Raw genomic sequence first — 16,197 nt, 5'->3', positions numbered from 1 at the left:
GCTCACATGTGTTTTTGAGTACTATTACATTCATCAATAAGTATGATGTTATGAGATTTTGTAAGGTTCTCTTCATTATCATCATCGACTGTTTTGCAAATTCCAAGTTTTACTTTGTCCACATACTAATCATGCTGTCTATCTAATTTTATTTTATTGATCCGTAGTGAAACAGAGCCAACTGAGTCTGAAGATGCAAAGCAAAAGAGTACACGCCGTTTTCCATTGAATCTAACATCACCTTTGGGTAACCGCAAGAAGTCAGAGCCAGTTTTAACCAAACCAAAGACTTCAGTTTCTTCTTCCTCCTCTTCCTCTGCATCCACTGCTGCATCTAATATTGAAGTAAAGGTAAACATCTGATTTAATTCAATTTCTTACTCTGAAGACGCCATTTTAAAGCTTTCTGTTTTTTTTGGGTTTTTTTCAAAGTACTTATTTGTATTTTTTTTTTTTATTGGTCAAGAGGAAGAATTTTTTTGAATAAATGTTAAAGTTTTGGTTGGAGCACAAGAGGATTACCAAGAGACTTTAACTGCACAAAAGAAATAACTCTTAATTAATGTTTTGTTGTTGTTTTTTTTTTTTTTCACTTACATGTGGTTTTTGTTTATACCATTTTTGACCTTTGTTTATGGTGATATCTTGTCAACCTTTTAAAGCCCAGAGCGACAGAACTATCAGTGTTTCCTCTACCATCTGGACTAAAGGCTTCCAGCAGCAGAAAGCAGTCTATGCTAGCAGTGAGTAGTGCTTCCAGTCAATCTCAAAACTCATCCAACAAACAGTCTGGTCTTGGCTCTTCTTCTTCCTCGAGTCATTCGCCAGTTCAAATGAGACGTCAAATTCCACAATCAGTTGCCACAACATCATCAACGCCGTCAACAGCAGTATCATCTATGACATCAGGGATATCATCCGATCAAGGAAAGAATGACAACCCTCATATAGTGGCTGCTGTAAGTCAACCATGCTATGTGATTGAAAAATGGTATTATGTAGAAATGAAAGCAAAACAAGGCATTATTCATTTTCTTAGATCTGAATCCTTCATGTGTTTTTAGCTCAATTCTCAGCCTCCATATCAACCATGAACCACCACTTTTCCATTTCCCATTGAATTTCTAATGTGCATATAGTAGTGCATTCTTTAAATAAGTTTCAAGTGTCTGAGATTTCATTTATGTACCAATACCAGCATGTCTTTCTCTTTTATGTTCTCCTCAACTGTTCTTCATTTCGTTTTCTACCCTTGTAATTTCTTATAGTGTATGTGTAGATCTGCTATGGTTCACTCATACAGAGGAGGACAGTGTGCAGTGCATTATATAATTTATTTTGGTAAACTTTTCCATCACTGTGAAGAAGCTTTTCTTTGGTCAGAACCACTTTATTTAAGAACAGTGCATCATGAGCTAGAGCAAGATAACTTACTCATGGCCACGCAAGGAGTTTTGTTCTTTGATTAATCAGAGCCACTTTATGTAAGAGCAGTGCAATGTGAGCTAGGGCGAGGTGACTTGTTCAAGGTCACGTGAGAGGTTTTGTTATTTTGGTTAATCAGAACCACCTTGTAAGAACTCTGCATATGAGCTATTGTGAGGTGCCTTGCTCAATGCAATGCTGACTTCTAATTGTATCTCCTATTTTTTCATTGCTCTTTATACTTTTCCTCAAATCTATGAAATGATTTGTATTTAAAATAAACACCAGATATGCTCTTTTTAGCTAAATTTGCATTGTAGCCCTTTTTGGTGCTGTTCATACAAAACATATATCAGATAGTAATATTTCTGCTTTTTTATTATCTTGTCTGAAAGATATTAGTTTTTCTGCTTTTTTATTTTCTTACCTGAAAAAGCACACATAATTTTGGAATCGATGGTGAAAATTGTAAAATTGAATTCCTCGAAAAGACCCATCACCGCAATTTATAACCACATCCCTTCGACTTCTGTTTGCTTCTCTCTTCATTATTTGCCATTTTCAACCTGACAAGGAACATTTAGTTTACATTCAATCCTATTCAAACTTCGGAAAGCTGATATTGTTTAAATTTCAACCTAACTTCTAGCCTCATGAGTTGTGATGGTCTTTGGTAAGGATATGATTTATTATAATTACTATTATCCACTAATCATTCATCTCTTCTTGTCATCAATTCAGTATTATTCCTTGGGTGTGCGGGTGGTTGGATGGGAGCATCACCCTTGAATCATATACCTATGATGTTCGCATGGGTATACGATCCGATAGTGATGTCGTTTCTTCTTCTCTTTACTAGCCTATCCTGCTTCTTTGGTTTGTGATTGTATTTTTGACAGGGGATATTTTTTTTTTCTGTAAATCTTCTGCCTGTTTGTTCTTGGTTATTTATAATTTAGCTTATGATATCTTTAGGTTATGATTTTGATTTAAATATGTACTATTTTTGTTAGATTGCTTGTTTTTTTGTTTCAGCGGTCTCTCATATAACCTCAATTGTGTTGGAAGAGACCTAAAGCAACAAACAAAAAAAAACAAAAAAATTCCTTGGGTGTGGTTTTGTGTCAAGACTATGTTGAAGGCTTAATGTTTAATTCAGAACAGGTGAAAACTTGTCTCTGTGGTAAGGATAACTTGGGTTTTAGAGAAAAAAAAAGCATACTTGTTTTTAGATGATTATTGATAATTCGCAAAACTAAAACTGTGTCATCAATATGACATGAAGATTCACAACGTGGTTAATTCCTCAGAGATCCATTTCTGCCCCAGACGGTAACAAGAGCCCATCTTTAAAACGAATGGGTGGTAGTATGGATAGTGCATCAGTTTCGAGATACATAGCATCTGTGGCAAACGCAACTTTAGGAAATGAGAATGCAGCAGGGACAGAATCGGATCATAGCTCTCTGTCAAGCAAAGGAAGTGGGAACATCGTCCCGGATATTACAGGTAAAGTTTGAAAATGTTATTCTTTTGTACTGTTAAAAGAATTGAACACTGAAAATAAGAAGTTGGCATCTTCATCTTATTAATTTTATTCTTTTTTTTTTCTAGTTGTTTTTCAGATATGATAATAAGAACAAGGAATAGTTAATGTACCTTTCGTTTGCTAAGTAGTTGCAATTGGTTTCAAACACCGTTGTGATGAAACATTTATCCCATTCAGTCTCTTACAGATGTTTCTATGTTCTGTCCACGCCACTTATAATGCCTTTGATATCGCTGATTTCTATGTTTTGAAGCATCACACTGGTTGGGAGCATTGTTTTGATTTTATTTCTTATTTTTGATAATGCATGACTTTTGAGATTTATTCATATTGGATCATTATTATTTTAATGTTATGCCTTTTTCTTGAAATTATTTTATTTCAGATCCAGACAGCCCATTCCTGCTGCTAGAGGTAGTTTTCCTATCAGTTTTTTATTCATTTTGTCTTAATCTTTAGTTTGCACCTAAGTTTCTGTCAGTTTGAATTATTTCCATAATTTGAGCACCATCACAATATTTTTCACTAAGCTTATCCTACTTTATTTTATTTTAAAATTGTCCTGAAGTAAACAACAAGAATGATCATTTTCAACCATAAACCCATCTAATGCAAAAGATATTCTTGACTCAATAATGTCTAACTGTGCAGTAAACAAATTATTACACTCTTTACAAGGCTATGGTCTCTGGCAAAAGGCAATACTCTCTGCCTAATTCAAGCTAGAACTGATGCGGGATGGACAAAGATGAATTCATGGTTGCCAACATGTCCCCTCCTATCCCTTTCCACAAGCACTAATCACTTTCTAATATTTAATAATAATAAATAATATATGGTTCTTATATAGCACCTTACCCCTTCTCTCAACAAGCTCAAAGTGCTTAACAGTAATGTGACAACTTTCACTCAAACATGCACTATGAAACAAAGTAATATAATTTTGCAGTGTCACATATTAAAAAGAAACGTTTTAAGATTTTAAAAATTCTGCGTCATTACTGTCTCAAATATATCTTGGAAAGGAGTTTCAGATAAGGGGTGCTGAATATTCAAATGCATGCTCACCAATTTTGCGAGTCAATTTTGGCTTCACAGGAATATGATTATCAGACTTTGATCTCAGCTTTCTGGCTGGGACATAGAATTTAAACATGTCATTAACGTATCCAGGACAATCAGAGAGCAGTGATTTAAAAACACGAGTACAAATCTTGTATTCTATTTGTTTCTCAACGGGAAGCCAGTGGAGTTATCTTAGCAATTGCGATGCAGATTGATTTCTCTTCTTTCTATAAATAAGCCTGGCAGCATCGTTCTGGGCTACCTGAAGGATTGTATTTTGCCTTTATTTATAGAAGAGAGGAAAGAATTGCAATAGTCTAGTTTTGACAGGATTAGAGAATTAACTAACAAGGCCGAGATGTCTCTTGTAATGAAATGTCTAACACTACGTATTCTTCTCATTTCCATGTACATTAACTGTACAATACGATTTACTTGGATGGTAAAAGACAAATATGAATCAATAAGTACACCCAAATTTTGAACAACCTCAGCAGCTTCAATTACCCTATTTCATAAAACGATTGATTCACACTCTACATTATTAAGGATTGCTGGCCGAGCGATAAATATTATTTCAGTTTTACTATCGTTAAGTTATTGTCTGTTCAGTTTCATCCAAGTTTTCAATTTAACAAAGCAAGATTGGAAACGTTCTATTAAAATATGTAAATGATCGTAGGTTGCTGACTTAAAGATTTGACTATCTTCTGCATAAAACTGGTAATGTTTAAGCGCTTCTGAGCACTTTTTATTTATTTATTCTCATTTGTTGCTTTTTCATTAGATGGATGAATACATGGAGCACGGGTCCTCTGTGTGTTATGGTCAGTTCAGTCCCAATGGACAGTATGTGGCAAGCTTGGACGTGGATGGAGTTGTCAAGTAAGGGTTTTATACCTTTAATGCTATTTGAAAATATACAGTTAGTTCTTACAGCTGAACTAGACGAGCACTATTTCACTTCAGTTGTCTTAAATAGACAGTATTTCTCTTCCTCCTTATTGAAGATGTTTGCATCAATGGAAGTAAGCCTTACAATCAATCAATGCTAATCTTCTGAAGATCCTTGAATTTCTGCATTTTTTTTCTTCTATGTGTCACATATGGAAAGGTTAATCTTAGATATATTTTAATTTACATCATTAATTGTTTGTCAAAATCATGGTGTTGTGATGATCGAAGAAACTTCCCTCTTTTAAAATTTTGTTCCCATTATATTTACTGCCCAGGGTTTGATGTAGGACTAGAATAACCTTTGCCGAAATTGAATTTGAGGCACTTGATGGCAAATAATCATTTTATTTTCAGGGTGTGGATGTGGAGCCCTGAGCCAACTACTCAAGCCACCATCATGTCACGATCCGCCTTCCTTTCTCTAACTTGGCATCACAAGTGGGATAGATGGGTATGGTTATTATTACATGAGATTTTTACAATTTTTCACAGAATATATCTCAAATCATCCTCAACCAGTTTTTCCATCAGATGTGAAATTTTACAAATCTTTTTTTTTTTCAGAACAAAATTGTATTCGTAACTTTTTCCATTGTCTAGTGACAAACAACATAAATAATAGATGTATGATTTTCTTGTCACTTCCCTATGTAGCAGAAACATATTGAAATAAATACATTAAAAAATAAACTTAAAAAATTGATTAGTGACCCACTAATGTTTCATAAAGATTTTTCAGGTCTTAAATAATTACATATAATTTGTGCGGTCATGTGGTCTTGTGGTATTACCCTCACTTTTGGATGTGAAGATCTTGGGTTCGACTCTTGCTCAGCGCATAGTTGAGTCCTTGGAGAAGGCTCTTTACTCACATTCTCTCACCATGCTCAGGTGTAAAATGAGTACCTGCCTGTTAACAGCATTGTCGCTATCAGAAAAAAATTGTAATATCGTCTAACAGGCGTCATGTCCCGTCCTACATGTTAATGTTGCTGTTGGTCAGGGACCCCTTGTAGAGTGTTTTGAGCCCGTTCAGGGGATATTGCGCTATATAAAAGCTCGATTTATTTTCTATAATAAACCATACTCTGAAATCTTCATAACAATCTTGTGTTGCTCATACGGTAAGATGAGACATTTATTTGTGTTATTGATTAAGATTAGGATGATATTATGTCATTTGATATGTTTAAGGTCACTGGTCTGTAACTCTGGGTAGGAAAGTACCAGAGAATAAAAATTTCGCAGCGGTGATGGGGGCTCAAACTCATGACCTACTGGTATGACAACTCCGCCTGGCCGGGGAAAGCGTGGCTCTACTGTCTGAGCTATCCACTACTCCAATTCTCTATTGTCATCTGGCATTTTCTTACCCACTTCATTTCTTGTTATTATCAACACAAGTGCCTTCTCCATTCACTTTTATGTAACTCTCAGACTCTCTCAGTTGGCTTTAAAGGAGAAAGCCATCAATTAATGCTCTTTGGTGTTTTAAGCCTATACTCAACAAATTATGCTGTATAGAATTAAGTATAAAATTAAAAGCTCAAAAATTTTTATCATTTCATCATATTTTGATTACTCATAACACTTGTATCACGCCTATTGAAGTGACTGATTCGTAGTCAGATGTGTTTTAAAAGTGCATAATTTCAACGATTTATTCATATATTTTCATTGTTTAGCTTCTTCTTGGAAACAAAAGTGGTAGTATCCGTTTGTTTGATGTGAAGGAGAGTAAGACCTACAGAGAGGTAGAAATACAACCTGACAACCCACAAAAGTAAGATATGTGACCCCTCGTCTCAAAACGGTATTAAGTCGGAATGATTAAGTTGCTGAAAATTGAATTTTTAGCCAGAAATATCAGACTTAAGTTGAGTTTATATGTTTTATTGAGGAGAATGAATATCATATTTTAGAGTGCTAAATACCAATAATTTATATTTTTGGCCAGTTTAACTAGAACTTGACTTTATGGCATCTGGTTCATCGCGACATAATACCGTTTTGAGACATTGGGTCACATATGTTGTTCATCATTCTTCATCCTATCGTATATTTAAAGTAGTCTTAAGAACCGAAAGGCCCATGGATCCGGTTTCTATAGTGTGAAATAGACAATAGCAATCATTTGCTACCATGTAACACGCTAGTCTATCACAAAGTACTTTCTGGGTGGGGTTCTGATCTGCCATAGTGGGCAGGGAAGTGCTTACTGTGTCTTATATCTCCCTATATCTGTTTTCCAACATGCTTTCTTTCTTTGTCTTGGAATGAGATTACTTGGTTTTGTCCTGGCCCTGGCTGGATACCCTGGCTGGGAGGGATACAGTCAATTGTATAGTTAGTTTTGGGAGATGATATTTTTTTCCTTGTAAACCATCTCTCTGTTATGCACTGTATTATGATTTGTCTATGTATAATATATGATTTGTAAACATTTGAGTGTATTCCTCTTAGTGGGGACCAGTGCTTGTGTCTGGATTAGACTTTTAGGTGATCTCAAACTAAGTACACTGAAAGTGTGCTCTTGGAACCTACATCTGTTCCCTATTTGAACCAATTCCCCTTTGTCTGCCTTATTCTTGGATGCTTTAATTGTAATTCTCAAACTTTTTATTATCCCATTTTCTTCCTTTTTACTGGCGCTGATATGACCTAAATGTGTTGCAAGCGCCGTAAAACCCTTAAAAACAAAACAAACAATAGCAATCATTTGATACCATGTAATATGCTAGTCTATCACAAAGTACTTTCCATCAGATCTAATAGTCCCAACTAACCAATCACTGCTGGGTGGACAGGGGGTTCTGTAAATAATCTTGACTTCACCCGGGATTGATCTCAGTCCCTTTGCAGGTGAAGTGAGTGCTCTGCCAACTGAGCTATTGGAATACCCCTTGTATATATAAACTCTCTTAGTATTATTGCTCTCATAATGTATATGAAAATACAATCAGAACATTTTATTAACATTTAATAATATGAAATAGAAGTTTCACTTCAATTTACGGAGACAAATAATATGTGGATGTTTAGGGTTTCCTCTTTGTCAACAAAATACTGAATGAGAGATGAGGGAGTGGCATTGTTAATGCAAATAAACAAAATAAAATGCAATGATTAATACTTTATCATCAGTAAATAAAATTTTTTTGCTTTGAAAATTATGCAATATTCATTTTCTTCTCTTCTGCTTCAATTTATTTGATAGCTGCATGAGAGTGACGGATATATCTTCAAGTCCGAACGGCAACCACTTTGTTTGTGCCACAAGCAACATTTGCCCTTTCACCTTTAACCCAAGTTCAGTTTCAGGAAAACTCTTTCAGTGGGATTTGAAAACACTCAAGCTGGACGTAAGATAGAGATAATTTGACAATAGTTAATATTTTGTTGATATAATATGATCAATATAACAAAAGGATTAGGATGGAATAAAATTTACATTAATGAATTGATTAGTTTAATTGATTAGTATTTTTTTTCTATTTTCTGTATAGGTTAGATTGTTCGAAGTGATGAACTATTAGAAAGTAACATAAAAAGAACAAACAACTTTGAATGCCCTTCAGAGCCATTGGACCCATGGAGCTGGAGTTTATCCTGGTTTCTGTAGCATGAAACGAATAATAGCAATTTCTTGCTATCCTTTGGATAGGACGCTCTTCTATCGCAAAGTACTTTCCCCCAAATCTAACAGACTCAGCTACCCATTCACTGCTGGGTGGACGGTCGAGTCAGAAAAATCGATCTTGGTCCCTTTGCATGGTAAGCGAGTGCTCTACCAACTGAGGTATCAGGAGCCCTACATTGCTGAAGAAAAATTTGACTTTGAAACTAGTCGTGTTGCTTATGTTGTTCTCTGCTGTATCAATTTTATTTCGATATTTCACATTTTAAATTCCAATTTATTTACAGCAAAGCAATGATTGTTAGGTTGATAACAGATCAAAACATAGAATATTTGATGACAGCATTTGATAGCTATGTAAATTACAATGAAGGGGATTGGAGTTAAACAACGAAAAGCTGATTTTTTGAGTGGCTTGATAATCTTGTTTTTCACTTTATAGGATATGTTGACGCTTGTGATGCTTAAAGGTCTATGAAGAAATGGGACTAGTAGGGGACTGAAAGTAGTTACATATATATTTTTAAAATGCACTTATTATTGGGATAGAAAGAATTTTTGATCCTGGGTATGTCAACACTAAAGACAAACCTTTAGTTGATTGTTTAACTCACTCAACCCTAACACCGATCATATCCGTTGTTTACCAGGATTACTTTTACCCCAAGCCTATTTATTACATTTTTCTGAGACAAATTAGAGGCGTAGTATCAAATCTACTGTTTTTAGTTTTTACATGTTAATGATAGTTGAATAAAACTATTTATGTACATGCTCATTTTTAATACAATTTTTTCCAATTTTGAAAAGTCGCAAAAACCTCTAGGATTGAGTGAGTTAAAAGTCTAGCCATTAATTATTTTATTTATTTATTTATTATTTTTTTTTAATTTAAATTTTTGAATCTTTGATTGCATAACTCATTAAAGCAAGTTTCAAGATTCTTGATAACTGAGACGCAATAGTCAAATACAAAAATGTAAACACTGTATTTTGTCAAAGTCATATATTAAATTTTATTTTTTATCAATTATGTGGAAACTTTTGCAAACTTACACTTCCAATTTCAGCTCTTTTAGATGTAATATTTAGCTTGGTGTGAGATTATAATTACAGTTAATTTTTAAATGTTTTATTTTATAAAAGATTATACTGCTTGGTATTGTGAACTGTTTTTGTTGTCTTAAGGAAAAAAGACCGTATGTGACCTCTTATTACAAGTAAACACACGGTCTTTTTCCTTCAGATGGCACATTTGATGAGAGAAGAGAGATAATCCATCCAACAAATGTCAAATGTCTAGAGAAGTGACCTTTGTTATCTAAGTGAGCAAATTTGGGTTTAATTCTTGCCCTTAATTGCCTAAAATAGAAAAGGAAGAAAAATAGGACTGTGCTCGTATTGCTAGTTCATAGTTGATTCCATTTTGTGTACATTAATTCATTTATCAATGAATTTTGTTCAAACAGAAAACTCTTCAAGTTGACTCAGACATTTGCAATGCTATAACGTGCTCATGTTACACTCCAAATGGACAGTTGATGACTGGTGGTGCTGATGGGGTTGTGAGAATCTTTGGTAAGGGAAAACATCTTGAAATTTAATTTCGACTTCATCAACGTTTTTATCCTCTCAAGGCTCATGTATAGTGAAAAACATTTAAGTCTTTGATTTTAAATGGGGTCTTTTGACCTCCCATTGTGGGCAGGAGTTGTGTTTTCTATCCCTCTACATCATTTTCTGAGTTGCTTTATATCTTTGTCTTGGAATGGGATTATTCAGGTGATCTTAAACTAAGTAGACTGATACGTAGCGCACTCTTGGAATCTACATCTATTCTCTATTTGAATCACTGGGTGGGGTTCCTGACCTCCCATAGTGGGCAGGGGGGTACATACTGTGTCTTCTATCCCCTTATATCTGTTTTCCAACATGCTTTCTGTCTTTGTCTTGGAATGAGATTACTTGGTTTTGTCCTGGTCCTGGCCAGATCCCCTGGCTGAGAGGGAAACAGTTGAATGTATAGTTAGTTTTGGGAGATGATATTTTTTTCATTGTAAATCATCTCTCTGTTATGCACTGTATTATGCTTTCTTTATATTATATATGATTTGTAAAACATTTGAGTGTGTTCCTCTTAGCGGGGACCTGTGCTTGTGTCTGGATGATACTTTTAGTGATCTCAAACTAAGTACTTTGATAGAGTGCTTTTGGAATCTACACCTATTTCATATTTGAACCAATTCCCCTTTGTCTTCCATTTTCTTGGATGCTTTATTGTAATTCTAGAACTTTTTACTATCCCATTTTCTTCCTTTTTACTGGCGCTGATATGACTTTAATGTGTTGCAAGCGCCGTAAAACCCTTAAAAACATATTTGAATCAGTCCTTTTCATCTTACTTTTTCTTTGATGCTTTAAATGTAAATCTATCATTTTTTGAGAATCCCATTTCTTCCTTTTTACTGGCGCTGTTATGACCTTAATGTGTCCCAAGGGCTGTAAAACCCTTAAAAACAAACAAAACAAACAAAATATTGATTGTAAAGGAGATCCTGCTGTGATATTAATTATTTAAATTCCTTGTATTCCATATCTTTTATAGAATTTCAAAGGTGTTGATAAGATTTCAACAGGCACCTTTATCTTTTGTCTTTTCCTCCTTGACTTTTTCTTAAAACAGAATTGCTCTTTAATGTTACAACGATCTCAAAACCAAGCCTTTAGTTATATCTTAGCAGGGGAAACAAGAAATAGACAGATGGGTCACGATCTGAATGTTATTTCATCTGTATGTCCAAATACTCCTCTTCACAATGAAAATAAATGGTACTGCTCCCTCGCTTTACTACGGCTTTGTTCATTGCAGAATTCATGTTGAGAACAGCATTAGATTATTGTATTTGATTATTACAATTCATTTGTTACTCCACCAACTGATAATACTGCCAACTGAGCCAAGATCGGAATTGTGGCAGTAAGACTGGTTTTGCTGTTAATGAATGTTCACTATTTATTTTTATACATTCTTTTATATTTTTTCTCTCTCTTTTTTATTTATTTATTTTATTTTTATTTTTTAGCTCTTGATAAGATATTTCATTGTATTGTAGAAGTAATCTTGAACTTGATCTTTTTTGTTTTAATACAAAAAAATTAGATGAAGGTAAATCTACAGCAGCTTTGAAATGGCAGGCACACAACAGTCCAATTCACACAATCCAAATCCGGGGGAAGGGAGATGTATACAGTATGGATAATGAGGGGAAGGTGAGTAGCTGTCAAAGCAATATCCATGTCATGATCAAGAACAGAGAGTTATTGCCAGACACAGACAAAAACAATAGTTAATAGTGAGAGGATTCATGATTTTTTTTCTTGTTGTCATCTTCATCATTCATCTTCATCATCATCTTTATCACAATAGTCATTATATAAAGTACCATCATAATCCTGATTATAATCACTATCAACAGTATCACCATCACCATCATAATCATTATCAATATCATCCTCATCCTCATTACCATTGCCATCGTAAAAATTACACTGTATAATTGTTTTTGATGTCAAAACCACCAGCTAAGTCAGTGGAACCTATCCCAGCCAGGCCATGTGGTGAACACATTTTACATTGGAGCCAGACAAGTCCAAAAATCTAATTGTGTGGGAAGCTGTCGTGGCCGTTTACTCTCCTTGGATGCCAGTGGCCACTATCTACTCACCTACAAGGGTGTTAAAGGAGCCATATATAAAGTGAGTGTACGATAAAACCCATCACATTATCCTGTGTTTCCTGGATGAAATGAATGGATGGAATAAATGGAAAGCTAAATTTTGACTCATAAAATTGAGCTTTTATATAGCGCGATATCCATTAAATTTGCTCAAAGCTCTTTACAAGGGGTCCCTTCCCAAAAGCAACACTTAACTTGTAGGACGAGACATGACGCCTGTTTGGCAAAATTACAAATTTTTTTCACAACGAGACAATGCTGTTAACAATGGTCATTTTACACCTGAGTACAGCGTAGAATTTGAGTAAAGAGCCTTTTCCAAGGACTCAACTATACGTCACTCAGAGCAGGACACAAACCCGGACCTTCCGATCCAAAAGGGGGTGTCATACCACAAGACCACATATATTTTTCAGGGTTTTTCTTTTTTCTTTCAGAAAACAGCAAGACAGTATTGTATCAATTAAAATAGTAGCATTACTGGATACTTGCTGGGCGCATAGCTTTTGCTACTTGAAATATTTGCTCTTAGTTTACAAAATATGATCACATTGCCTGCCAATAATTTTCTAAGCACATGGTGCGGTTAGTAGGGTAAATATTAATTTGGTAAATGAAATGAACATGTACTTTTATATAATTCATTTTGATTGATCCATGGTGCTTTATGCGCTTAACAATGCTTCAATTTTTTTTTCTTCTAAAGCGAACTTAATCTCAATTTCATATAGTACAGGCCACCTGTTCTTTACCCTTTTTTGTTACTAGCACTCTAGCCACTCATTTATACCTGAGTACAGTTCGGTTGTTTTTTAAATATCTTACCCAAGGATACATGGATCAGAGTTTTACAATACAGGGTGTTTTTTTATTACTACCCTATAAATAATTGATTTAGCTTAAAAATTAGAAATGATAGAAACATTCAGTATTTTGCATAGTTTTCCTTCTTAATTCAAGTTTTTTGTGGTGAAAATTTCTGGAAGATGCTATAAGCTGTTACAATACAGTTCCGCTTTTGGAAGAAGGGAGAAATTTTAATCAAGCGATTATTTAATGCAAAAATTGGAAGAAAAATAAAAACTCGTCAAACAATTGATTGAGTTTTTAAGCTATTTCAATTCAATTCTCTACCGGGTAGTGAAAAAAAAAACCACCTTGTATTATAGCTTGACCTTTTTTTACAAGAAGAGGCACAATACCGTTCGATTACCAATTCCAGAGAGAATGTTTATATCTTTCACACTTTAAAAATTTTATAGACTCTTACTTTTACCTTTTGTATTTAATTTTTACTTTATTAATTATGAAATAAAAATTATTATGTTTATTATGTTTTAATTGTATTTCTGTAATTGTTTGTTATCTATTAGCAAAGTTAAAACGTAGAATAATAAAATAATAATAATTATACAAAGCATTTATATCGCGCATTTTCATCACTGTATGATGCTGAATTCAATATACAAAAGTGGCATATATAAAACATATACCACAATGATATCATTAGCAGCAGTCTATGTAATATCCTATCAATACCATGAAAATGTAACGGTGAAAAGGTAGTAGAACAATGATTTAAAACTATCAATAGATTTCGTTTCACTTATCCTTCTGGGCAAGTCATTCCAAACAAGCACCCAGTGTGGGTAAAGGAACGGCCGCCATAAAATATCATAATTATATCTAAGAGTAAGCTTGTTTTGTCAGTCGAAGATCGTAAATTCCTATTTGGAACATATATTTGTCTTACATGTTTTGATGAAATCTCCTCATTTTTACTACTTTTTTTTCTCTCTATCTCAAATAACTCATTGATTCAGCTTGAAGGCCAATCAGGGCCATCGCCTGTTATGGAACTCAAGGGCCACCAGGCTCCTGTCTTGACTGTGGATTGGAGTCCTTCCCAGGAGACATTCTCATCCATCCCATCCCAAGACACCAAACACTGCCTGACCGGGTCAGCCGATGGCCGCATCAAGATATCCACGCTTTTGTCAAAATGAACATTTTAAAGAAAAACCTAAACAGAATGGCGCCTGTTGTCAAGAGTTAAGGTGATTTTTTGAAAAATACTTTAATTTATTTGTAGAACATTCATTTGTGACCCACTGTGTCATTGTGGTATAAAGTCAGAGCAGATCAGACACTAAAGATTGAATTTAAAATCTAAATTATGAAATTTGAGCTCAGTTAATGTGTTTTTGTTTTGCAAAGTATGATTAAAGTTTCTTCAACTACAAAAGCTCAATTTTTGTAATTCAGATGACTTAATTTTGCTTTATATTCCATTTTCAACATTAGATTTAGCTCAAATAATTCCGAAACTGAGATAGTGGGTCACAAATCATTGTTGATATTTTTCTTGTTATTGTGAGATGTTCAAAACATGAGCACCATAGATTTTAAGAAAATTGCGAAAAAGGATCTGATGTGGGGAGAGTGGAAGACATGACTTACAATAGATATCTTTGTTGTTTCGTAATGCGACTGTTTTATCAAAGTAAATGTTCCAACAGCGACAAAACAGTTGTCAGTTTAAAAACTCTCAGCATATCAATTTATTGATTAATAATATTATACCCTTCTGGCACAGATAATAAAGGGAAATATTTACTGTAGTTAGTATCTTATGATAAAAATGATTTTTTTTTCTGCTATTGTTTGGATTTATTTCTACACGAAATTCAAACGATGTACTAGAAAAAATTGTTAGTTGTGAAAAATATGTTTACAATATCTCTGAGCATTTCTTTATGAATTTCGTATTTCGTATGGTTTGATTGTTTTTGAAATTAGTTTAAAGCAGCTTCTTTGTAATATTATCACCCATATTAATTACACAGACCCTGATCTCATCCCTCGAAACTTGCTTCTCCCTTGCAAATACCTTGCCTATGGTAGACCACAACTCAGTTGGTTTCAATTTATGAATGGTCATCGAATGTAACAGTATTTTAGTTGACTTTTTAAATCATAAGTTTATTGATGTCAATCATTTTTGTCAGATTCTGTCATGTTTTTATTTGTCCATTCCTTAATTTCTATTTTGGCTATAATATGCATTGCTCTTTTCCAAATAATGCTTTATTTACTAATACTTATATTCCTGTAACTGTATTGTATTTATCAATCTAGAATGTGTGCCACGTCTTTCAAATTACGATGTTAAAACTTACAATATTTATCCATGTCATTTCTTTGGTTGCTAGTGCCATTTGTTAATTTCACCGTATACCTATGAAAATGTCCATTCTTAAATGTATCATTATAATAGATGGTTTAGTTCAAATACTAAGGACATCAGAAAAGTTTGACGAATTCCTGATTCAAATTCAACTGCTGTAGAATCCACATAAAGTAAACGTCTGATTAAAATCAACACCTCCTATTGATCCCACATTTTCTGTTCTTTATATAAGTATGTTCCATTGATAATGGATAAAGTCAATATTGCTTAAAGTCAACCGATCTTTCTGGTCTCGCGGTGTTGACTTTATCAGAATTCCACTGCATTTTGTTCAGGTTTCATCAAGAGAATGAATGAGAATGCTAAATTCTATTAGCTAAAATTAAATGGATACAGAATTACATTGTCTTATATTCATAAAAAAAACTTGGCAAGACAATGCTACTTTTAAGGATTCAACCCAGGTCCCCAGAATACAATCATTTCTCTTCCTCCAACCCCCCCCCCCCCCCCCCCCCCCCCCCCCCGCTCTCTCTCTTTCTCTCTATCCACCACTTCAGATCAATTGAAGCCTAGGTGAACAGACAGAGAATCGATTCTATTGGGGGCCTAAAAACTGGGCCTCAATGAATCTGTA

The 16,197-nt window shown here is 34.2% G+C and overlaps 1 protein-coding gene across 2 annotated transcripts in view; it reads left to right on the top strand.

Annotated features, from left to right (window-relative positions):
- The window catches only part of LOC144964229 (WD repeat-containing protein 91-like), a 21,672-nt gene extending 5,713 nt beyond the window's left edge, over positions 1-15,959 (top strand). For both annotated transcript variants that reach the window (XM_078898276.1, XM_078898275.1), the window contains exons 6-17: positions 168-351; positions 663-959; positions 2,736-2,934; positions 3,360-3,388; positions 4,827-4,924; positions 5,351-5,447; positions 6,682-6,779; positions 8,214-8,358; positions 10,103-10,211; positions 11,794-11,903; positions 12,216-12,389; positions 14,194-15,959. In XM_078898276.1, the coding sequence (XP_078754402.1) occupies positions 168-351; positions 663-959; positions 2,736-2,934; positions 3,360-3,388; positions 4,827-4,924; positions 5,351-5,447; positions 6,682-6,779; positions 8,214-8,358; positions 10,103-10,211; positions 11,794-11,903; positions 12,216-12,389; positions 14,194-14,376 (1,723 nt within the window). In that variant the 3' untranslated portion in view covers positions 14,377-15,959. The remainder of the gene's footprint in view (positions 1-167; positions 352-662; positions 960-2,735; positions 2,935-3,359; positions 3,389-4,826; positions 4,925-5,350; positions 5,448-6,681; positions 6,780-8,213; positions 8,359-10,102; positions 10,212-11,793; positions 11,904-12,215; positions 12,390-14,193) is intronic.
- Positions 15,960-16,197: the final 238 nt, after the last annotated feature.

Source organism: Berghia stephanieae, chromosome 2 (genome assembly GCF_034508935.2).
Source record: "Berghia stephanieae isolate SIO BIC M18660-M18661 chromosome 2, UCSD_Bste_1.3, whole genome shotgun sequence".
In the NCBI taxonomy this organism is placed as follows: domain Eukaryota; kingdom Metazoa; phylum Mollusca; class Gastropoda; order Nudibranchia; family Aeolidiidae; genus Berghia; species Berghia stephanieae.
This window is presented reverse-complemented; position numbering and strand designations above follow the sequence as displayed.